The sequence below is a fragment of the Euprymna scolopes genome, chromosome 18 (genome assembly GCF_053919585.1).
Source record: "Euprymna scolopes isolate OS-2025 chromosome 18, ASM5391958v1, whole genome shotgun sequence".
NCBI classification, from domain to species: domain Eukaryota; kingdom Metazoa; phylum Mollusca; class Cephalopoda; order Sepiida; family Sepiolidae; genus Euprymna; species Euprymna scolopes.
In genome coordinates this window covers 23,856,039-23,882,302 of record NC_136499.1, presented here as the reverse complement: position 1 = coordinate 23,882,302, position 26,264 = coordinate 23,856,039, and the positions used below count along the sequence as shown (strand labels likewise).

At 33.3% G+C, this 26,264-nt stretch overlaps 2 protein-coding genes across 3 annotated transcripts in view; one reads left to right on the top strand and one right to left on the bottom strand.

The window, feature by feature from the left end:
* Nucleotides 1-26,264, bottom strand: part of LOC145297525 (dol-P-Man:Man(5)GlcNAc(2)-PP-Dol alpha-1,3-mannosyltransferase-like) — a 209,071-nt gene that overhangs the window by 130,246 nt on the left and 52,561 nt on the right. Inside the window, exon 1 of one of the 2 annotated variants that reach the window (XM_080143444.1) lies at nucleotides 5,395-5,430. The exons of the other annotated variant lie outside the window; for it this stretch is intronic. The gene's annotated coding sequence lies outside the window, so the exon portion shown is untranslated. Of the gene's footprint in view, nucleotides 1-5,394; nucleotides 5,431-26,264 lie in introns of those variants that run through there. 2 annotated transcript variants of the gene reach the window in all.
* Nucleotides 4,341-26,264, top strand: part of LOC145297524 (uncharacterized) — a 60,589-nt gene continuing 38,665 nt past the window's right edge. Inside the window, exon 1 of the mRNA XM_080143440.1 lies at nucleotides 4,341-4,600. Coding sequence (XP_079999566.1) covers nucleotides 4,481-4,600 — 120 coding nt within the window. The 5' untranslated portion in view covers nucleotides 4,341-4,480. The remainder of the gene's footprint in view (nucleotides 4,601-26,264) is intronic.

The window sequence follows — 26,264 nt, the reverse complement described above, 5'->3', positions numbered from 1 at the left end:
TATTCATTTAAGAAAATCAAATAGTATGAGACATTTTATCGAAGAAAAACTTAACGCCATCTTATTTTTGAATAATACACTACTAGCGACACCTATTGGAAATGTTTGGAATATAAGATCAGCAAGGGGCAGACAATCGACTTTCTACACTCTAGAAAAAAAAATTGAAAATTAAGACATTTATAAGTTTTTGATGATGTTGAAAACGAAAATAACGTTTAAAATTCCAGCAAACGAGTAGTTTCCAAGACATGAAGAAATGTTAGTTTAAAGAAAGTGAGGGGTCACTTTTTTATATAAAATATTAACGTATAATGATCACCCACTTTTTGTCCACCACTAGTGTAAAATTTGAATTTACGCCGCTGAAATACACATTTGCCGAATTTTTGTTGGAGGAGCGTCAACGTGTGGGTGCTCAATTTACGTAAAATATTTCGGATACAATTTCGGATTTTTACCCCCAATTTCACTCAATTTCGCTCCTTTATTTGCAAACCTCTTTTACTTTGACTTTCGTTAACTTAATTTCCACTCAACGCTACTTTGATTAACTTTTCCACTTTTCCAACATTATGTCTGCCTGTGACCACTGCTCTTATAATCACTACAAGGCTATTAAAGTCTTTTACGAGGAACCAGAAACGTCAGTGGATTTTTTAAGAAGACACGGTGTCTTACCAACTGTCGTCAGTTGCACACGTTGTAACAAAAACTGCACCTTTAGGGAGCAGGGGAGAACGGGCGAATGGCGCTGCAACAGTACATTCCGCATTCCTAAAACCAAAAAAAGGCGCCACTGTTCCTTTTATGCAAGTGACTATAAGGGGACATTCTTACAGAATTCCCACATTCCTCCATGGAAGGTAATTCTGTTTGTAAACCACTGGTTGAGTAAACGGTGGGACCACCAGACAGTCACCAGTTGTTTAAATATAACTCCCAAAACATCTGTGGACTGGCGCTCTTTTTGTAGCGAAGTCGCAGAGTTCTGGCTTGGGAACCAGGACTCTATCGGCGGGCAAGATATCGTCGTTGAAATAGACGAAACCTTCCTGGTGCGCCAAAAAAATAACAAAGGTCGACCTCTGTCACAAATTTGGCTCTTTGGGGGAATAGAGCGAGACTCAAAGAAAAAAATTGTTATCCCACTTTTGGAGCCTGTCGGTGAGAAGAGAGACACAGCTACCTTACTTCCTCTAATAAAAAAATATATCCGTGGAGGATCCATTATAATGAGTGACCGGTGGGGGGCATATCACTCCCTGAAAACCCACGGGTACACTCACTATATGATAAATCATTCTCAGAACTTTGTTGATCCAACCAATATTAACATACACACACAAACAATTGAACGTCTCTGGAGGGATCTCAAAGAGTGGGTTAAACGACCAGGTATTAGAGCCACTTATCTCCGCCAGTATTTAGCAAGATATTTATTTATAACAAATTATGACGAGAAGGAGGCTCTTTTACACCATTTTTTTGTTATGGCTGGACGTCTCTATCCCCCCCAAGGAGAGCACCAACGTGTTGTTGCTCCAGTTCTCGCTGATGAGGAATTCAGCGACGAAGAAGAACATGATGACGCTAACTAATGTAAGTCTACTTTTGTGGTTTTCTTTTGATTTTTGTGTTGTCTATATATATATATATATATATATATATATATATATATATATATATATATATATATAATGTGTGTCGTGACAGCAAATTAGTAGAAAAAAATGTCCTTTCCTTGTAGAGTTCTGTGTGCTGAACACGAATCTGAAAACCGCATCCGTCGCAAATTAATAGTTTCGGAGATATTAACGTTTTAAGAAGTGGGGGATCAATTTTCTATAATAATTTAATGTAAAATGAGCACCCACTTTTTGGCCACTCTCGACAAATTTTTGAAATCACTACCCCCCCCCCCCCTCTCGACAAATCCTGTGAAATCACTACGCGGCTTCCCTCCCCCCTCCCCACAAATCCGTTTAAATCACTACGCCCCCCCCTCCCCTCTTTTTCAAATTTATGTGACCCTTTTATTTTACTTTTTGGGGAAGGGGAGGGGTAAGGAGAGGGCGCAGTAATTTTATATGATTTCTCTTTCTATAATAATTTAATGTAAAATGAGCACCCACTTTTTGGCCACTCTCGACAAATCTTTGAAATCACTCACTACCCCCCCCCCCCTCTCGACAAATCCTGTGAAATCACTACGCGGCTTCCCTTCGTTTAAATCACCGTCCGTTTAAATCACTACGCCCCCCCTCCCCTCTTTTTCAAATTTATGTGACCCTTTTTTTTTTTTACTTTTTGGGGAAGGGGAGGGGTGAGGAGAGGGTCACATATAGTTATATGATATGAGGTGTCACTAGCAGTGTCATTCAAAAACAAGATGGCGTTAAGTTTTTCTTCGATAAAATGTCTCATACTATTTGATTTTCTTAAAAAAAAAAAACTACTTGATCGATTTATGTGATTTTTGGAATATGACATTTTCATGCAGTGACAAGTACGTACATTATAAAGATTTTTTACAGATTTTTATAGTAAAAAAGATTACTTGTGGACGGACCATTTATAGACTTGCACAAAAAAAAAACAAACATATACAACTTTAATTAAGCGTGGAAATACGATTTAAAAAAAATAGCGCGGATCACTCTCTGCATTAGCACCTAAAAAATAAATGGCTTTTAAAATATAAATATGGATAAATTCTTAACAATGAAGAATGCAACTACACATTGATTAGTAATTTTTATAGGTAAATGTTATTGTTTTTTTTTTTAATTTATATCGATTTTTTATAATCGACCTAATTTAAATTTCGTTTATTTTCTTCAAATCTTTTAGAGAAAACCGATTTAAAAAAAGCAAATATCGCATTATTTGCTGTTATTATTATTATTATTATTATTATTATTAGTATTATTATTATTATTTTTAATTTGGTCTTTGCTCCTTTAATTGAAAAAAAAATTAGGGTTTGAATTACATTTTTCGAGTAGTTATAAGCTGGGAAAGACAGGTGGTCGAATTATTCAATATTTTTTCACGCATTCGTAAGGTCAGTTTCTGTCACACCTAGTCCATAATGCATCAATATGTAGCCATATTGGAAAATGGCCTCTGCCGGTCGATCAAACAGCGGTAGTAATGCTTTTTGTTGTTGTTAAATTATATTACACGCGTTAATTTTTTATTACTTTTTTAAAATATGGTTGTTCTGAATTAGTGCCGACCCTTTTTTTTTTTTTTTTTTTTTTAATTTCCCCAAAACTGATATTAAGTCATTTAAATAAATATCCAATGAATACCCCACTCCAGAAAAAAAAATGACACTAATGACACTAAATGTAAGAATTCCCATTATTGCAATAATTCCAAAAAGGGGGTGGGTAAATTTTTTTTATAAGTGTCAGCATTCAACACATAATAAGGAAGTGGAACTAATTCTGCACCTTTCCTGTGCACATTAAGTAATTGTTGCATTTTGCCCTCATGGGGAAGCAAGCAAATATTCATCAATTAACTCTAAATCGCTTCCAATGACAATAGAATTCCATATTAAAAAAACGACGCTAGTGTCTAACTCTGTCGTGTGGTGAATCGTAGTAAATATGGACAATAGAATTAGACAAAAAAATACACAACGATATTTCAAGATACACGTTATAAAATACGTAACTAAAGCTAGCAATATGAATCTTGCAGTATATATTTAAAAAAAAAATGCTTATATATACAATAAATAACGCATGTAAGATTTTAATTTTTGTTTATTTTAAGTAAAAATAAAATATAATACACGAAGTCTAAGTTTTATTGTTAATTTCATTAAAATCAGGTGTTTTCAAGATACGCAACTAAGGAATTGTGTAATGATGGGATTTTTTTGCGATCTCAGCTTTAGCCACGTCATCTCTCGTTAGCGAATGTCGTAGCGTCTGTTTAAAGAAAACACCCCTCTCCTCCTTTTCTTCTTGTTGATGTGTCATTCAATAACAATATCGTCTTCAACTGATTTGTTATTATATTTACTACTGTCTGGTCACTAACTCTCGTCTCCCTGACACCTGATTAGTCAACAAACGAATTAATAACAATAACCAATCTTTTAAGGCATTTATCACCTTAGTGGGTGTGTAATCTTAAAGAAGAAAAGAAGTCTCTAAACTTAATAAACCAACTTCATAACTTTATCATAACATTGAACAGATGTTTTCTGAGTCTGTTTTTAGATCTCAAATCCATTTAAAGGGGGATACGTACTATTATAATTGTACTTATACATAAACATATTATTTTACTTAAAAAAAAAAAAAAGAAAGAAAAATTGTTCTCATCAACAACCAGCGTCCATAACAACTGTCATTTATTGTTTTTAAATAACTTTATTTTATCGTACTCATTTATGTATTATTATTATTAATTTTGATAATAAATATATATTTATGTGCTATCGGATAAGACAACAGAAATGGATGAGATATCGGATAACGACCGACTTTTGGATTTGTTGTTCAACACCGCAGATGGAATTTTAAAAGATGAAATTCATTCTTCAATGTCGTGTGAAAATTTCGATCCTACACCATGGGTAAGTTTTTTAAAAAATTATCTTTGGTTAAGTTAAGAGTTTCCCCACAGTATGGCCGTCAAATCTTAAACAACCAGTTGATACCCAGAAAGTAATTAATTACGCTTATTAATATGAATCGACGAAGTCATCCAGGGAAATAGAAGAGTAGAACTTATCTTGCCTTTGGTAACAATTTATGTATTTGTTTTTGATAACTATTTTGTTGTTTATACTGAAAAATGCATGAAGTCTTTGATAAGTCTGTGTGAATCGTGAAATTGAAATTCACTATTTATGTTGATGTATCAAATGTTAATATATCAAGTTTAACCAAAAAAAAAAAAAAAAAATCTATAACACGTTTGGCAATGAATTGGACTCCCACCCTTTTTCCAATTGAATATTAGTATTAATAATATTGTCTTTATTTATGTAATGGTGTATTTGTTTAGTATTTATGCAGAAATGCGGATACTGCTTTTTTATTATTTTTTTATTTTTTTAATAAAGTTAAATTCAACTTTTCGGTATATTTTCTTTTTATTGAATTGTTAGGTGAAAGTACAGAATAGTTACAAAACGCCTTCCCCTCCCCATGTTAAGAATGGCTTTCTAAGTATAACGTTATTATTTCAACAGTCAACACTCCGTATTTCTGCATAAGTGATTCCATATGTGTAATTTGGATTATTGAGCCACCATTTAACAAGGCTCAAATGATAAGGATTAATGGATTGACAGTTAATGATGATGAATATTATGAGGGGATTGAAAACAGTGAATAATAGAGTGAATAAAATTTGATGACTTACGAGGTGGTTATGACAAGTAGTACAGTTTTTGAACCAGCCAGAAGCTGTATGACAAGTGCATACATCATAAAGCTTATTTTGTATTTTTTTCAAATTAGGTTGAATTCTGGACAACGAGCGTATTTTAGTAGTCCTCCTAACCTAGTCGGCTTTTGTCTGGTTCCAAAGCTGTACCAGTACCGTATTTATTGGCATGAGATTTGAAGATGACAATGTCGTAGACCCCAGGGAAGCATACTTATGACAACATGTTTCACAGATGCCATCTGTCAGATGAGATTTTTTTTTTTTTTTTTTGAAAGAAACTCGGTTCATGGAAATTTCGTTTGATATTAGATGCGCCATGCGGTAGAAAAAGCAAAAGTTCTTTGTAGTTATGGTAAATAGATGAGTTACTACCGTGAATACCTCGCAAGGATAAATTAGAACTCTGAGCTCGGTTGGCCACCTTCCATGAAAATAACGATAGAGTAGAGAAAGACTAACAACGTATCATCTGTGAGGAAAAGTTGTAGCGAATAGAATAGATTATCCCCCACGACTAGATATTGAAGTCGGTTTTGAATCTTTTCAAGACAAGAGTGCTCCGAGTGGCACCTCCCAAGATGTCGTACGAGTATTTCGTCTTATGACGTATTTCACTCTTATATTGGCAGAGGACTACTATTTTCACATTGATTATTTATAACGTTTCGACCGATGTAACCTCCAACCTTCTTCAGGTGTGTCTTTTCAAACTTGGTACGTCGAACTTGAAACATAACAGAATTTCAAAGTGAACCTTTTCATTAATCTACGGGGTAGATTTATTATCCCGCCTCCACCATCTCGACCATAACTGAATGGAATTAAATTTATGCGTGCTCCTATCAGATTTTTTTTTTTTTTTTTTTTTAGTGATCACCACTTATCAAGGCCCGGAAGTCACTCAGGGATAAGGGTTATTGCAAGTACATTACGTTAGTGTGGAGATTTGATGGAGTGTTTACTTAAGGGGGCGGTTCATTAGGAATTTGTTAACGTTGGACTTGAAGACATCCAAGTTGTAGTCCGATGGGAAGCAGGCAGACGGAACAGAGTTCCACAGGCGTGCACTTCTAAGAAAGAAGCTTTGTTCATGGAATCCGCGTTTTGATTTAGGCACAAATATAGAGTGGGGGAAATTTTTCACAGTGGATTCAGTTAGACGGGTGTTTTTCGTGAAAGATTGGCGAGGGGGGACCAGAGATTGGAGTTCAGACGAGCACCTGCCATGGAAATAACGATAAAACAAGGATAGACTCGCAACGTCTCTTCTGTGGGAGAGAGGTTGCAGGGTAGAGAAAAGGGCATCCCCCACTAAGCCACGAAGTCTATTTTGTACTCTGTCAAGGCAGGATAGGCTGTTTTTAGCAGCTCCTGCCCAGATATGGCAACAGCATTCCATCCTTGGACGCACTTGGCTTTTATATAGATAAAGAATTGCATCAGTAGTGAGATATCTTCTGGAGCGGTAGAAGGATCCCACCATCTTTCCAGCGACCTTGGCAACAGACTTGATGTACGTGTTCCATTTCAGATCAGGAGTAAAAGTCAAACCCAGAAGCTTGTCAAAACACGGGGCCTCACCCAGACGAGAGCCATCCATCACAATTGATGCCAGATGGGGATCAGAGCGTTGATGATGTAAGGATAGGAGTTTGGTTTTGGATGCATTAAAGGTAACCAGCCACATCTTCCCCCACTGAACCACGCGCTCGAGATCAGAGGAGAGAGAATCAGAGAGAACTTTGTCATTTACAGCCTTTGATGTGTTGCCGTAGATGGTCGTGTCATCAGCATAGGTGTCAACGAATGATTTAAGTATGTGTTTAGGGAGGTCATTGATGTAGATCAGGAAGAGAGTTGGGCCCAGGATTGACCCCTGAGGGACTCCAGCATTTATATTGCAGGCCTCTGATTTTTGTCCATCTACCACTACTCTTATGAGCAATGAGAAATGATTTAATGATTGAGAAAACATTTCCAGTTATACCGTAGCTGGAAATCTTGTGAAGTAGACCCTTATGCCATACCTTGTTGAACGAAACCAAACCAACTTTTGACGAAATAAACTTCGAACTTATATTGTGGTTTGTTTATAGTTAGAAATTCCAATTTATGTAATCCTTAGCTATTTTCGCTTTTTAATTTTCTTTTGAAGATTGTAATGTTAAGTATGAGGCAGCCTAGCCAGCTGTTAACATTGCCCTGCTTTTTATTGAAATCAGCCGAGAGCTCTTTTTAGTATTCTCGTTCTTACCTTAATTGCAATTTTCTGGATCTCTTTTGCACTTGGTTCACCGGAAATATTAGTTAGGTAGGACTTCAGATTCTTCTTCATACACCCTGTGGCACCTATAATAACTAGTATGATTGATATCTCCCTAAGAGTGAGGATCGAAATGTCACTTTAAACTGATTGTTAACCAACGCTGTTAACTGTGGATTCATGTTGATCTTTCTCGGCAAGATATACCTGAAGATCTCTTGCATCGACCGAAACGATGTGAATATGATATTCAAGACGAGAATAGTATTAAGCCTTAAAATAAATCCCCTCTTTTATCATTTTTTTAAAAAATTGTTCTAGCTGAGGATGAGGCATCCTACCGGATGCCAGACATGCACCCGCTATCTCATACATTCCAGAATTCCATCTGTTTTATATTGTCAGTTTCTTAATTTAAAAATAACTCTCGGTCGACGCTGAGTAGATACATCTAGTTATTACATAATTTCATAATGATGCAATTGAATCCTTTTTTTTTTTTTTTTTTTTGAGGCTCGCTAAAATCCAGTTACAAGTTAAAACAACCGAAAGGCGACGAACCATACGAAATTAAATTCGGATCTTGGAAACTAAAAATTATTCAAAATTAATTTATATAATGTGTGTGTGTGTATATATATATATATATATATATATATATATATATATATATATATATATATATATATATATATATATATTAATTGACTTTTGTGTATTTTGTAATTAGTACAAAAAGGTGCTTCCACAAACCGCAATAATAACCGGATTGCTTTCCCTAAAATGTGGTTACACGTTTTTATCACTATAATAAGTAAATATTTTTAAAAAATTAGATTTTTATTTAGTGTAGTAAGTACTATGGCGTGTTATGCCAATAAGCATAAATACAATACAACAATGTAAATATATCGGTAAAATTATATAAAATGCAATGTAAATAAATCTGTTTTCAGGAACCAGAGTTCAATTTTGTGTTGTCGCCTCTCAGTTGCTGGATCTCGTTAACAGCCATAAGTACTAAATTTTAACTTCAGTGAAAAGGCGCAATTTACAGTTAACTTAATTTTATATAATTCGAGTTTCTTTCTCTTAAAAATTCCAAACAAAAATAGGCAGCGAGGAATTTGCTTCGTTGGTCTTTTTTTTTTTTTTTTTTTTCTTTTCCAAGTTGTTGAAGAAGAAGGAAAAAAAATCTGATGAAATAAACGAAAGGAATTACTTGCAATCAGGTTTCATTTTTATGTTTATTTTTTATTTCATAGAATTGAAATTTTCGATAAAGTTTTTTTTTTCTTGATTAACTTTTGCAACATTTTAATTCCTTTTCTTCCAATGTTTTTTTTTCTTTCTCTATTTGAGAGGTTATTTTTCTGTGGACTCAGCAATTAAGAAAAAAAAAATAAAATAAAGAATAACAAACGTAGGCAGAAAAAACAACCGACTCTTTTTTTTTTTTTTTGCTTTTTCAAAGTGAAAACTAAATATTCCTACTTGCCGACACTCAACTAAATGTACTAATTGACACCAACTTTCTATTTTCCAAACTTAATAAATGTCAAATGAACCAAAAAAATTGTTAACGCACACAAATCTTGGCACAATTTGTGGGTCATTGCTTTGTGCTTCGTATTCAGTTACAATCTCTTTATTTTTACATTCTGTTTTTGTTTCCTAACAAAGTTTATATCAGTTTTCAAAGAATTGTTTGTCACTTAAAAATAGTTTGTTATTCATTATTTATTTTAAGTGGGAATGAATGCGGGGTGTTTAATTACGTCTTTAGAATATTTATTATTTTTAGGCCAAACAAAAACAAAGTGACTAGCCATATGAAACCATTTTAGAGTTTGGTTATGACTATCGTTAACAGCTCTGTTCGATCGAAAATTACGAAAAATCCCAATCTTGAGTCAACGAAAAAAAGAAAAAAGAAACTTCTAATGCCCTGAAAATAGTTCGATTCAGTATTTCGCTAGCCTACGGTCAACACCGACCACTATTGTGACGTCAGCAGAAAAACAGGGCTCCGTGGAAGGGCCCTCTCTTTACACAAGGCCAAGACTCAAGACCTTTTCTGTCCTCTTCTCATTACTTAACAAATTAAAGATGACTGTAGCAACAATAACAACGATGAGGATTCAGTCGGATCAAGTTATTCATTTTTTTTTTTTAGTTGGATTTTTTTTCAGTCCACCCCAAAAATAAAATGTGTTACTGTTCTAAAATCGGACCTGAAATAGCGAACCCTTCCTTTTTATTATTATTAATAATAATGAGTCAATATTTACCAATGTTAATCTGTGTTAAAAAAAATTCTTCTTCTTCTTCTTATTATTATTATTATTATTTAGGTGCACGAATGAATTGTAATTAATTTTTGCCTTTAAACTTCGAGCAAATATTTAATTCCTAATCGATACGATATTGTTCTTAAATCTAATGGATTAAAATGGCCATTTTTCCAATTTATACATAGTGTTACCCTTCATATTGATTTTGAGTTGTTTTTTGTGGCATAAGTTAAAGTTTAACGGCAAAAGTCAAGCTATCTAATTGCCCATTTATGGTTCTAAACCAAAGGAAAACATTTGCTTGCGCGTCTGTCGTAAATTATAGATAACTATTTCTATCATTATTTGTAATGTGTTTGATCCACGATGCAACCACGTGGACTTGTGCATCGATTGTGTGTGTTGGGCGAATCAATATATGTAGTTGAGTGGGTGGTTGACGTGTGTGACAAAAAGAAAGAAAAAAAAAACAATGGTTAGTGCGTGAGTAGTGTTCGGTTACTAAGAGACAGTCATACAAAAGAGTTCGACAACTAAAAATGTTAACCTAGTTCTCAGTAAGAGACAACAGATTGCAAATAAATTGACCTTATCTTCAGAAAACTGTGTGAAACGAACAAGAATAAAAGTACGAAATGCTCACATTTAATAAATTCGGCTTCATTTTTGTTATTTTAAAATTTAGATTCTTTGATACGACAAGGACATATGTCAAGCCAGATCTGACTCTGAATTGAATTAAAGTTAATGGTGTATAGACGATGTTGATCATAGTGTTGCAGAGGAGAGCAACCGATTATTAAACCAGTTGATCGTACAACTAAAATATCAAGACACAGAGGCAAAAAGAAAACAGCAAAGCAAAAGGAAGAATCACAAAAAGTTGAAGTCAGTTTAAAGACGACGAATCGCCTTTTATTTACAAAAAGGAAATAAGTAAAAATGGTCAAATTTGAAAAACCTGGAGATTTGCGGTCTGTCGACTGACGCTGGGAAGCTGCTGAGGGCTGCAGGTGGTGCTGGAAGGTGCGACAGGTGCTGGAAGGGTATAGGAAGCTGCGGCAAGCACTGGAAGGCTGCAGGAGGTTGTGGTTGGCACTGGAAGGCTGCAGGAGGTTGCAGCAGGTGCTGGAACGATGCAGGAGGATGCGGCATACGCTGGAAGGCTGTAAGGAGGATGTGGCTGGTACTGGAAGGCTGCAGGAAGCTGCGGCTGGCACTGGGAGACTACTGGAGGCACCAAGGGCTGGAAAGCTACAGGAGATGCTGGAGGCCACTGGTTGAAGGAGGGTAGTCTCAGGGAGCAGACAGGCAGTAGTAGTCATATGGTAGTAGTTTGTGAATCGCATATTGATGTGGAAAAAAGTAGCCCTGAAAAGGGCTGTTTGAACTGCTGCCACTTCACACTCCACCAGATGTGAGTGACCAATACTCCAAATTGTACGCCATACCATAACCGAGAAACCAGCATGTTTCAGCATTGGCTACAGTTTTTTTTAATTCAAACTTTTGCTGAGGGAGCCATACCCTTCCACTATTGGGAAATAATGAAAATCATGACTCATCAGAGAAGATGACATTGGTCCAAAAGGTCATAGATCTCTCTACCATCAATCTTTTTTCCACTTGATATTCGCAGGACAAAGATGGTTCTTTCTTTACCATTGTAGTCCAGCTTGTGAAGATACCTGACAGTTGTTCTGGAACTGACACCAACTTGTGTTGCAATGTTAGAGGCTTTGCACCTAGAATCTTCAACATTTCTTTTACAAGATGCAAGGTTCTTTCAGAGGGCCTGGGGCGACCTGGATGAGGTTTTGTACACTCTTTGTCCTTTCCTGTGAATTGTACGATCACTCTATTAACAGTAGGAAGGGGTATTGAAAGATTTTCTGCTATTTTGCATTGACTAAGACCACCTTCATTTCCACGATTTGTTCTCGCAGAAATTCTGATAGATTTTGATGCTCTTTTGGTTTGTCGCATGCTTCAATGTTGTTAGATGCAATTTTAATGAGTTATTTCAGCACTATTCTTATCTGTAAATATAAATAAGTATATATTAATTTTAGGAAAAATATTTATCTTAGAATCTATTCTTTTCTGTCATGTCTGTGTACATTCATTTTTTTTTTTCAAAAGAAAGAGCAAGTATCATAACAGATGAAGGCTTGTGTGTGTGTTTTTTTCTTTCGCCCTCTTGAATTATTCAGACGGTCTTGATATTAAATTCCATCCAAATCAAAGCATTTGAATTTTAAGGGGATTGTTGGATCACTTTTTGCTCCACCCGTCCCCGCCATCATCAAAATATATGCAAACTGACTAAAACATCCTAAGTAACCTGCTGATTACAAATGTCATTGGATTTGCGTGGCAATCTAATGTTGAAATTTTAACACACACATACATGTCTTGCTATATATATATATATATATATATATATATATATATACACACACAAAATATTTAATTTTATTTGGTTTAAATATTTATTACTTTTACTTATAGACACCGATATTTCATGCTTATGCGATCTTCAGTGTAGGAAATGATAATTACTGCTGATCAAAGAATTCAAATCAGTTGCAGTCACTTTTGACTCTGCAGCCTGGTATTCAACCCTTAGGCTACCATCAATTAACATGGGAATTTAAATTCTATATTATGTCATATAGGTGGACATATACAGTAAACTTAGTCATATAGTGTTCAACAGTAGTGTCTGGAACATTTCATTATGCAAAGATAGATGGCTTATTTTAAATTCTTATAAAAGCTGAATATTTGGCTATAACAATTTTTTTCTTTTTAATTTTAAACATACGCACACATTTTGAGTGAGTTGATTTGAATTAAAAAATGACCTCATTTCAAATGTAATTCATTTGAAACATATACTAATATAATAATTCACATATACATTTATAGGTTACATCAATACTATTAATGTTCTCTTTATAGCCAAATCAAATTTCGTTCCAAAGATAATACTCTGTTAAAACCTTCACAAGCCATATATGATATTATTTCAATTTCTCTACTTACAATATTGAAAATTTTAATTCAATGGATAAAATCGGCCACAAACAAGCCAGTTTTGTACTTTTAGATTCTATTGAAGGATGCTACCAAATTTAGGCCAAACTGTTGATTGACTTTCTATTAAATAACAGCAGATAAGATCAGTGTATTCAAACTTGAAAATATTTAAATTTTGAAAGTAAACGTTTTCAGTTAATACATTTTTTGTATTAAGTTATTGGACTCTCAAGAGTTTAAAGCTTGACAATGATTAATAAAAATTTCATAGAATCCCCCCCCCCCCTGTAAAAATTTGTATAAAAATCAATGAATGATGCAAACAAAAAACAATCTCCACCTGTCTTTATTTTCCTATTTTTATATTTTTAAGTCATAATCCAAAGTGACTAAGCCTTTTAGTACTTGTTTATCTTAAGGGCATTAGTAATGGTGTTAAAACATGGATGTAGAATATTACCTCACATAAAAAAGAGATTAGGATAAACTTTTTTTTTTTTGAAATTGAGGCAGTAGAAACAAACACGTTGGATAATTGTCTTGATTATCAACAACTGCATTAAGCAACTGTAATTTGCGTGTTTTATGATTAGCCACTAAGAAAACTCAATGCAACTATTTTTTTTTTACTCTTATTCACAAGGCATACTGCTAATTGGATATAAGGGGCTACTATTTGAGACCATGTCGAATAGGGACATTATATAGGGAGTTAAGCAGTGAGATGTCTTTTCACATTACATTTAAGTTTCTGCATGTTAGTATAGTCAAAGAAGCAGAAAACCAGAAGGGAATTCTAAAGTTTAGCAGTCCAGAGGAAGAAACTATTAGAGTAAGAGGCTTTCCGGCATATAGAAACCTCTATAGTGAAGGGGTTAGATTTTGCTGTTTTTTGGGTTAGTCGGCTGTATTTATGTTGAGGGAGCACAAGTTCTATGAGTTTGTCATAGCACATTCCATTAAAGTACTTGTAAAACATCACAAGGCTACAACATTGTGGTGATGAGAGAGAGGTTGGAGTTTGATAGTGCAGAACCTATCAAATTGGATATTTGGGGGGGGGGCTGTCTAAGAGAAAGAGACTAGTGGTAGATGTCGCGACAATACTCCATGCAGTGGGCAATAGTGGTTTTATAGAGATACAGGATATTGTCAGGTGTGAGTAGTTTTCTGGCATGATAGACAACTCACCTTCTTTACAGCAGCCTTGGCAATGTCTTCAATGTATTTGTTCCAATTCATGTTGCCTGTAAATGTTAAGCCGAAGAGTTTGAATGATGAGCTCTCAGCTAGAGTGTTATTAGTCATGGCAATCTGTAGTTGACAAGATATCTTGTAATTATTAAAGGAAAGAAGCTTAGTCTTAGCAGCATTAAATGTTACCATCCATTTTCGTCCTCATTCCATTACAATTGTCCTATGTCAAACAACCGGCAGAAAACCGTGTTAGAGAGGCATTGAATAGAATCGAGGTGATACTCATAATAATCGAGGTGATACCCATAATAATCAAGATCCATGACTGCAGCAGATGTAATTACCATATCAATGTGAAATACATATTTTATTCACCTTCTGTAAAACAAAGACATGCTTATTTGACACAGTACACTAAAATGTTTTTTTTTATATTATAACAATATTTTTAATTAACACTGATTTTATTTATTTTGTACATCCCATTCTGAGTAACACTATGAATTTAATTGGGGCTTATTTAATAATAGAACAAGAGCATAAGCTGGTTGTGAGATTGCATACCTGGACCTGAGATTACAAATTGAAGTTGTCAAAATGTCAAACTTGACTGAACTTTGCAAAATCAAGGGTGTGTGAGATGCAAGCCTCCATAAGCTACAATATGGACCAAGTAGTGAGTCGCTGTGATGAATAGGACTAAAGTTATCACTGAAAGTATGACTTTTACATTTTTCACGATCTTGATTTCACCTAGATATCCCAAAATTAACTCTAGGTTAGACCATGAATGATATTTTAACCACCAAGTTTGGTGACTATTAGTCAAGCGATGTAAATAGTAGACTGTACACAAACAAACAAAACAAATTCAACTTAATACATAACCTCCTTAGCAGAGGTAACGATGCCTATTGCAAACGATTCACTATATCCAATTAACTGAACACAAGTTGCTATTTTTTTTTGTACTTATAACTGGGATAAAATTTATGTTTGTACCTTTTTCAATGGTATTAGTGTGTACATGGCCACACTATATCCGGTTGGAATGGGACTCTTGTGTCTTGCTAACCTAGCATCTATTGATTCCCTATTTAATCATCATTTATCTCTAATCTTTCACATGATCTGATTGACCAATCACAGCTGAGCATACCCCCTTACTCTTTAACACCTTTGTGATGCATCCTGGTGAGAGCTGTGGTTGTACCAATCAGAAATCATTTGGACCCCCCCCCCCATCTGTTCCTGATTTTAATTTTTTTAGTTTCATGTTGACTTTTATTAGTGTCAAAATTTAATCTCTGAAAATTCTAACATTTTTTTAGGAAAGGGAGAGGTTTAGTTTGAACAGATCGTATTTAGTCCTAACAAAACAAGAATGAACGTTAAAAGGTGCGGCAAACTTGTTTAAAAATAAACATCAATGCTTTTATCTAGGAGCATAATACAGTAATACACACTCTCAAGAAAATCTCAGACCATTAATAAAAACTGAAGTTTGTTTTAGTAAAAGTATGGTGTAATAGTATAATATAATAATAATAATAATTGTATGATAATGAAAATAATAAATAATAAAAATAATAACAATATTAATATGATAATAGTATGATATAATACTGGTAATAATAATAATCAAAATAATAATGATATAATGATAACAACAATCACAATAAAAATAAATAATAAACACTAACCAATAATAATAATAATAATAATAATTTCAAAAATAATTTTAAAAAATACTAACCAGCAATATAATGATAAAAATAAAAAAACACTAACCAGAAATATAATAATAATAAACAAACACTAACCAGCAATATAATAATAATAAACAAACACTAACCAGCAATATAATAATAATAATAATAATAATAATAATAATAATAAACACTAACCAGCAATATAATAAAATAATAATAATAAACAAACACTAACCAGCAATATGGAAAATGTAACACAAACAAAACAAAAAAACTGGAAGGAACACCACATGAATGGAAAAAAACTGAAATTGCAAAAAATCTTTTAAACTGTGCCCCCACTACAAAGGTATCAGTGTCGACTGATACCACACAAATAGACATGAAGGGTAGAGGAGGATAGAAAGACGGAGAAGGAGGAAGCATTAACCAGACTTCCATGGAATGAGTGCAAAGAGTACTGGGACCTTGAGAAGGCTTATTGCCACCGAAATTCCAGTGAAAACCAATGGTTGTTGTCAATGAGATCTGTGGTAAGCGGGTGTTGCGATGATGCAAAATCACTTGCAAAGCTTATTGAAAGAGGTGAAGAGTGCTGGAAATTTAGGGAAACTTGTTGTCACCCAGATTCCAGGGAATATCACGAGTTGTTGTCTCTGATGGCTTGTGTGAGAACTGCTAATGAGTCCAACTGATACTTTGATATTTTGACACTTCATTATAACAGCAAAATTTGAAAATCGAAATATTGAATTTCAAGTCAAAACCAATGGTATCTACTGAATTGTCTTGTCGAATTTAGTAACGTATCTAAAATTACCAAAATCAATAAGCTAGAAAATTAATTATTAATAAAAATAGTTTTCGAAATAACTTTCAAGTTTATACATCACTAGCATTTCAGCCCGGCGTTGCCCAGGTGTTTGGATATGTATGTTGAGCAAAAAAAAAAAAAAAAAAAAGTGGTAGTAGGAAGGCAGGCTCAAAACCCATACCGCAAAGGAGGAAAAGAACAGGGTAAAACCTAACGTTTATGCTGTTACGACCACCATCAAACCGGAAGCGACATTTTTTAAAATTAAAGCTAGACAATCTAAAGGAGAGGATAACTTTAAAAAATATCGGTGAAAAAAGTTACCCCCCCCCCCTGTAGAAAAGTGCCTAGTTGAAGGGGAAGATATTAATGTTTTTAGCCAATTTTTCGATATTTGTCGTATGAAAGATTGAACTTTAAAACGATACTGATCTTGGTAAAATTTGTCGCCTCTATTGAAAGTTTAAGGCAGACATGCAAACAGACACACATACATACATTTATATATTGGTAACTAAAAATTTTCAACCCAAACTGATGAAAAAGCTTGCCCTATCTCTGAATATCCTTTTATGTAAAATTTCAAATATTTAGACCAGAAATTGTCTGAGTAATTTGGAAGAGACCGCAGAGGTCAATTTTTTTTTAACTTTGACCCCTATTATGACCTTTAAAATTTATTGTTTTGGGCTCAAATCAAGTTATTAAGTTAGATCCATGCCCAAGGAACCTATATCTAAAATTTCAACTGCATAAATCCAAAATTGTCAGAGGAGTTTGGTAAAGTTCTCAAAGGTCAAATCGTTGAACTTTGACCCCTTAATCGCCAAATTTCTGGCCAAAAACCAATCACATCGATTTTCCCAAATCTCAGTACCCTGTATATCAAATTTTGAGTCTGTAGAGTAAAAATTGACAGTTATTGCGTAGGGAAATGTACACAGACACACAGACACGTTCACTTATATATAGATTAAACAGCATCAAGTAAGGGGAAGTAACTCGGTCTGTCTTGTTACAATTAATGGCGGATGTCACGCAATCATCTATTTGTCAAAGTGCATGTTTTACACAATAATACGGTAATATTTAACTAATTGCAACACGACAATTAGGTAACATTAACATTTAGTTGAAATTAACATAAAAAGTAAGTAGATACCGTTGATTTTTAATGAAAACTTAATTCTTTGACTGTCAGATTTTGCTACTATAATGAAGAAGAATTGATATTTTAACCATTAACTGCATGTGAGGTTGTCTGATGAGTTGGAAGTTTGGAGCTCAATTTCCATCTGTCTTTAACCATAGCCCTTGAGTCCCTGGAGGAGCATAGGCCATCTAAAACTTTTGTAGATGTTTTTGTAGTGAGGAGTTCTTTTACAGGGTGAGGGTGCTGGCCCCACGCCCAACCTTCCCAGAAGGTACATACAGTGCCTAGCCTTCCCAAATGGTCTCCCTTCTGGTACTGGCCAGGCTCTACGTTGCTTAACTTCGTTGATCTGGTGAGAACCGGTGTGTCAACGTGATTGTGCCGTACACCTTTAACAATAACTAAAATGTTTATTTATCTAATTTATAAAACTCATTATGTGTGTCTGTCTCCATATGTTCAAACTCTATCTCTTCCGAAACTAAAAGTTGCAGAGCGGTGCTAGGGTGCTCAAATGATTGGATTTTTTTTATGGACAGTTCTTTTATGGGTCTTTAGCCAATTAAAATAGTTTTTAAGGGATCAAAATTGAAAAAAATCGTTATGCACTTTGTACATTCATCTTAGTTTATTTTTAATCCATTCATATGCGTGTCACGTTGGTACAGTGGTAACGTCACCAGCTTTGAATGCTACAGTTTTGCTTTCGGTTTCGATTCTAGCTTATGGCACCCAAATACTTTTTATTTTACTTCTGACATCACGACTCTATAATGATGTATACAAAATCTGGACAAATTAAAATATTATGTTTAAGCGTATTTTATGACCGTGCAATACCCCCCCCCCGGTAGTATTTCATAATTATCATATGAGTGGGCATCACATCTAATTATGTATATTATATGATTATAGTAACCTTGCAATTTAATAACCATTAGATCTGGTCAACATAAAAACAGCTTCAGCCAGGTGGATTTTTGTTTTAACTAACTTCCTTTAACAACAATTTTGATATTTGTATTTGGGTTTATAAAAGGTCAAAAAAACCATAGGCATAATGTGGGGTATCTCTACCTGGTACTCTATGCTTATCACTAGTTCAAAGCATTAGACCAGAAGTTTTCAACTAGAGGTAAATTGACCCCTCAGGTGTAAAAAATTATATAGTCAGGGGTAAATTGAAGTACTTGATAATTTAAAAATAATTATTGTTTTTCAGATTGTTTCATGTCTAAGAAATGTACAATATGTACAAGATTTTGTTGTGTGAAATACTATTTTTATACAAAACCTAAACCAAGCAATAAAAAAAAAGGTTCTTTTGGACCTTCTTGTTTTTCTGTCACTTTATTATAGCTGTGAATTTTTAGTATGGGAGTAGGAGGTAAATGGAGAAATAGGTAAAACCGAGAGGTCAATGATGGAGGAAAGGTTGAGAATGGCTGCATTAGACAATTTCAGTGTTTATAATAGAAGCTATTTTTAATTGCTAATGTTGAACCTGAAAAAAACTTTGTCAAGTTAAACTGGAATCACTTAAGAAGGCTATTTAAATGCGAGACAAGAGAAATGAGAATGTCTGCCTAACTTCTTACTTTCATTGTTTTGTTGACCTTTTTTTTTAAATGGGATGGGATTACAAGAGCAATAAATGCATTAGAAAAACTGAAAGACTGTTTATTCTCGTCTTAACTATTGCTTTTTTGCATTGGCAGTTGAGATGAGAAACACCTCTAGAGGTTATCTTTCCACCAATGTAACATAGAAATATCATTGGGTTTAACCCAAGCCCATATGTTATTCATGTGGGCAGACCCATTGAGAACATGTTATATCTATTAGCTATGGAAAGTCATGAAGGCGTACACACTCACACATATACTTATCATTTATGTTAATGTATATTTCATTCATATGGTCACTTATGCGAGTGCAGTCTCTTATTCTCAGTACTCTTACTATTTACCATAGTGAATTAAGAGTGAATGAGGAGGTATAGCTAATGCGATTTCAAACTTTGGCATGACAGGTGACTGACGGACAGAGCCTGTTATTGAGATGCATAGATATATCTAAGAAAAAGAAAGGATGAAATATATATTAACATAATTAGTATTATTCAAACTACTGTTATCATCTTGAGTGTTACTTTCGCAACGTTTCAAATGATGTAACTTCCAACTTTCAGTTGTATCTTGTCAAACTCTGGAATCTTTCTATCGAACGTAGCATAACAGATAAAGTAGTAAATAAACTTCAGTTCTAAGTGACACACTTCTGGAGGTTGAAGATTCAGTTCTTGGTTAGTGATAGTAAGAATACAATTGCAAATTACTTAAGACTTCTACCTGATCATGACCGAGGGAACGAGAGCATGCTACCTTAGTAGGTTAAATAAGGTGTTCTGTTTGAAATTCCGTGCAGATTTCAGAGTTTGACAAAGTCATCTGAAGAAGGTCAGAGATTACATCTGAAATGTTGTGAAAATAATATTCAAGGTTAGAACAGTAGTTTGAATCCTCATCTCAGTCATCATAAATACATAAAAATAATTGATACTTGTGTGTGTGCGTGTGATGCACTCAGGGCCCTTAACATTCGGTCTGGCGACATGAATGGCATCAACATAAGCTTCAGTTAACCTTAGTGATATTCCTAAACAACATTGGAAGCAGAATAATCCTCAGGTGTTTCTGCTTTCTTTTTTTTTTTTTCCAATCCATAATAACCAATAGGTAAAAAGGAAATAAAAAAATCTCTCATACAATTTCTCTAATGCATACATTGCTACCTTGTTAGACTTCTCACTCCCCCCCCCCAAAAAAAGAAGGAAAAAAAAAACCTCCACAAAACAATGGCAGCAAGAGATTGAACATTCATATCTACCTTGTCTCCATTATTTAAATAACCTTAAGTGACTCCAGTTTAGCTTGAACTTATTTTGATGCTTAAGATTATCAATAAAAACGCCTACTCTATCACTTTTTGAAATAGTTACAAAACGTAGATAGGGGTTTCTGGCTATAAGCCCTTCCCCCTTCATGGGTAATTTTTCATCAACCTCTTAATCTTTTAGTTTAATACAAATATCTAAGTTGTTCAAGGAAGTCAGATGACTGAAAAGAAAACCTATAACTCGGGCAGACTCTGAAGTCATTTTTTTTTATTAAATAAGATTAAATAAAAAATGATTACTGGATAACTGATTTAAAGTATTATACAATAATAATAAATAAAATTTATCAAACCAATTTATTATATTTAGGAATTGCTAAATGTAACGGTTATTAGAGTAACAGATGTAATAATTATTAGGTATAATGGTTATTGGTATGAATTTGCTAGATGTAATGTCTGCTATGACACCTCAGAAGTTTGTTTATACTCTTAAAATAAAAGGAAGGAAAAGCTAATCCAAATCAAGTGTTGATATGTTCAAACAGATTACTATTTGGGCCCAACTTTTAAAATCCGAAAAGATAACTTTATAGGTTAAATTAGATAAATATTTAAGTTGTTATCGTGAGGGAGTTGACAGAATAAAACTGACTCCGGAGTCGGTTCTTACAAAACGTACTGATTCTCAACTGTTGCAAACCTTGTTGACACCCACCTCTTGTTAATGGCTAAAATAACTGAAATCTAATAACAATGCCAAGTTCACTGTTTTTATTAATTTTTAAATGGAAGCTTTTATTACTGTTTGAGGTTCTTGGACAATAAAACTGACATTTATTTTTTAAGTTTCAGTTTGACACATCTTTCAATCTAAATTGATCCTGAGAAAACTACATCCCTCCTCCCTCCTCCCAATATATTAAAGCTTGAGAATGAGTTCAGAGATTAAATTTTAGAATTAATAAATCGGAATGACTATGCAATGGCTTCTAATTGATACAGTCATAACTTTTACCAGAATGAATCACACAAATATTAGAGAGCAAGAGGGATTGTTGGGTTGGAGTTGAGAAATACAAAATCCTGATGGGTTAGGTAGATCATATGCACACATAAGGGATTTTTAAATAGTGATTTAATAAAAGTTCTTAGCAAGCCACAACACTAGGCGAGGATGAACATGAAGTTGCTCACAGCTACCTGGAAAAGGAAATTATTGAAGAACATAGGAACATTAGCCACTATGGGTGATTGTTTATTAAATTAACCCAACCTGACTCTAATTACAATTAATTTTATACATCAGAAACAAGAAGGTGGGTGAAAAAAAATCTGACTATTAACTTTAGAGTTGATTTAAAAAAACAAAAATGAAAAAAAAAAAACTCATCTTGGATTCATGTAAAATTCTTGCATTTTCAACTTCTGGTCAATGGTGTCATCAATTCATTCCAATGCAGATACAGCTACAAAGATGAAATCTAAGATGGTCAATCATTTGGTCCACATATGCAGATTCCCCAACATAATCTGAAATATGATAATTACTGTTTCTACAAATTTCTAGATTTTAAAAACTTCTTTCTTTTTTTGTTTTGTTAAAAAACATCAATTTAACTAACAATATAAAATATTTGATAAAGCATAAAATGTTGATACATTTATGTATAAAGAATTTTTAAACTATGCACAATTTACACCAGTAAGTTTTGACCCTTTAAATATCTACAATGCTTTGGGATATGATATCAACCACTTCCTAGATTTTTGAAATCTGGAATTTTGGTTGACAATTGTTGGTCCTTTTTTTTTTTCTTTTTCATGTAAAATCTCATTTAACAATTATCCTCAAATGGCCGTTGATTCATTAATATATATTTTTTAAAAAAATGGCCACAGCAGTATTAATTTGGCTACTGATTCAGAACGAAATTAGTTGAGACCCATTAGTTTAGAGTAAGCAAAAAAAAAAAAAAAAAGAATTTAAAGGAAGGAAGTCTAAACTGACTAAGTAGGCAACCAACCTCCTCATTTAAACTCTTTTCTCCTGTCACAAAAGAAACATTAACGGCCCATGAAGTGGGAGTTATTTTTAGAATGTTGATCCAGCTGCCTTCCACTGCTCTCCAAGATCTAGGTTTCTGTACCGCGCATTCTTAGATAGTAAAGCTAGAAGCAAACCGAAAACCACCCTAATCTCTTTGCTTCATGCTAATAATGAAAGCGCTCATTAAAAACAGGCTGAAATCTATGCCAGCTCAGAAAAAATAAGCTTTGATCAGCTTCTTTGCAACTTTTTTAGAAGAGTTAAGCAACATAGAACATTCTTTATAATCAAAACAATAATACTTTGTTGAGAAGGCTTCTAGCTTATATTTCATTACTGTACCGTTAAAAATGATGCCAAAAAATAACTTCATTTACAAATTTGTATGTAATCTTGGTCGTAATGCTGGCATTTTGAAGACTAAAGATAAGAAGTGAAAATAACTATCTCAGATAATTTATTTGAAGCATTTTCTGGAAAAACAAAAAACTACTAAGACTATCCTTAATGCTGGATAGTGGAGGAATATGTATTTAAAAATAAAAAAACATTTTTGTAAGATTTTTAAAAATTTATTCCCTGATGAAATTCTTTTTTCATAAAATACAATAAAATGGCCTGTGTATAATATTGGGATGTGTGCGTTTATACATGTTTATTTAGATTTTGTCAATAAAACTAGTTGTACAGTATTGGATGTTAATAATGTGTTTATGTAATCTTGAATATATTTTATGAGCATACTACAATACACTTTTGCTGTGTATATTAATGTATATGAATTTTTTTATGTATTCTTTGCAACAGTTTTTATTTCATTTTAGAACGACTTTCAGTCACGTGATGTAGCTTTTTTTTTAAATTTTAATTCTGCATAATTGTGTTGAGAAAGAATTGAACCCACAATCTTCGCCAACTATGAGTAAAATATTAACTTTTGTTTAGCCAATGTTTACTATAAGTATTGTGTATTATTATTTAGTAAACCGAAGAGTTGATATCTTCCCCCCTCTCTTTTCTTTCTCTTTTTCCTCTTTCCCCTCTTCTTATTTATATCATTCGCCTCCTCTTACTACTTTTATTAATCCTCCTGTATTTACATCATTTACCTTCGGTGACGTCATCTACTGTGCATGATGTCAAGAAAACGAGCAAGTTACACCAAGGTTTAATAGTATACTAGACCACTTATGGCCTGCTGGGTCAGTATTTGTTATATATATTATGAAATGTATATAATTTCTTAACTTTGACTTTGATTAATAAAGCAGCCAGCAATTATGAGTGCTGCTTTCAACTCCATTTTTAAAATAAGACACATGCCGCTTAGAGTACTCTTTCTTACTTTGGCAGAGTTCAAAATTGATTTAGCAATTTAGTGAGGAATGATTTCCTCTGTTCTCTACAGTCCCTTTCTTACATAACAGATGTAGCTAGTCTTTACTTTTTTATCATTTCCATAAAAAATGCTGAGTGAATTTCAATCTCTGATTCTTTTCAAATATTATATGAAACTCGTCATAAACCATCCTAACGCCATTAACCTTATATTTGCTACTAGTGTAACCCCCCCCCCTCCTCTAATTTTTGAAAAGTAGACACGGTAAATAGGTGGCTTTTTTTCCAACATCTGTATTACAACTTGTATATTAATAAATTTTCATTGTATTTATTAAAAATAATAAAAATTTATGAATTTTTCTTTTTAGCCCTTTTGAAGCCGATGTCATTTTTATATGGCCTTACATTAGTGCATACAAAGCCTTTCTCTTCCAAAATATTCATCAGATTAGATATGGAAATCAGTAAAATTGATCAGAATTAAGTTGTTTTTTTTTAACAACATAGTTCATTGAATACTAAAGTAAAATAGATTTAATTATTTATGTTGTTTGTTGAATAGAAAAACGTAAGAACCCAAGTTACACCAAGGTTTAGGTAGTATACTAAATGTGGTACTTCATATACTAAATAATTAGATTTTTTTAACATTTTTTCATTTAACATTACAAAGGAAAACAAACAAATATAATCCATTTTGCTTATATATTGTCTTTGCCCAACCAAGTCTCTTTAATGTTTAGGAGAACTTTAAACTAACATACCACACCCACATGTATTTTAAGAGATTAGAATAAATATTTTATTAGGAAAACTGACCTATCTTATGACGGTGGAGATTTTGTGTCTATAACTGATACATCGTTACATTTAAAGTTAAAAAGTTATTACATCATGTTCACATTTTTAACCTAAAAAGGGCAAAACTTTGGAAACTTTTTTTTTAAACAAACAATTTCAAGTTTCCATTTGTAAAATTTATTACAAACCAAACTCTTCTTGGTTCAGAGTTAATAAAAATTTGATTTTAAAAATTTAGCTTATTTTTATTTACATAAATGAATTTGGTAAATACATCGGCTAATTTCCGCTTGAAACTAGAAAATGCATATGAAAAATAGAAAGGATTGAAACAAAAATATGCATAACATAAATTGTTCCTCATATTTAACAAGTATGTGTTTTTATTTGATATCAATTTATATCTGTGGATATATATATGTATATATATATATATATATATATATATATATATATTTCTGTGGAAATGTTTTTTTTTGTTTTTGGGGTTTTTTTTTTTCAATTATATTTCACTTTTTATTTATACCAATCCTTAATTCATGAAGCTCAGTGTAATTACAGAGCATATAACAAATGACAAAAGTCTATATTCAAAATTTCATGATGTTGACCATCTTACAATTTATTCCTTTATGTTGACATTCACAATTCTTGACAGCACCTGTTTCGTAGCGCAAAATCATTCATTTAATTATATCAATAAATGTACTTAAAGGAATAAATTGTAAGATGGACAATATCATGAAATTTGGAATATAGACTTTTGTCATTTATTTGGTGTGTGTGTGTGTGTGTGTGTGTGTGTGTGTGTGTGTGTGTGTGTGTGTGTGTGTCCATCCGTCCTGTCCTGTCCTGTCCATCAAAGCTACAATACTGTTGCATGAATGCCATAATCATATTTCTCCACTAGGTTTTGTCTTGAACATAATGTTGCCAATCACTGGTGTTGATATTTTCCTTTCAGTTTCTTTTGAATCTTAGTCTCAACAATCATTCAAGTTCCATTCTCTCAAGATGTCCTACATATTTGAGATGTGGTTGTATTTGTAGATCTGCCTTAGATGATTGGAATGCGTGTCTCAGCATTTCCTCGTTGATGGGCTTGTCTGTTATTCAAACATTTTGATTGCAAGATTAGTTACGTTTCTTTCAGGATGATAAATCAAAAGGTTGGGTTTAGTTTGGAGACAGGGAAGAAAAAGATAGTGCCGCTTTAATCAATGCAAAGCCCTAACTTGTATCTTACATGTAAACAAACACCTCTAGTGCCATGTACAA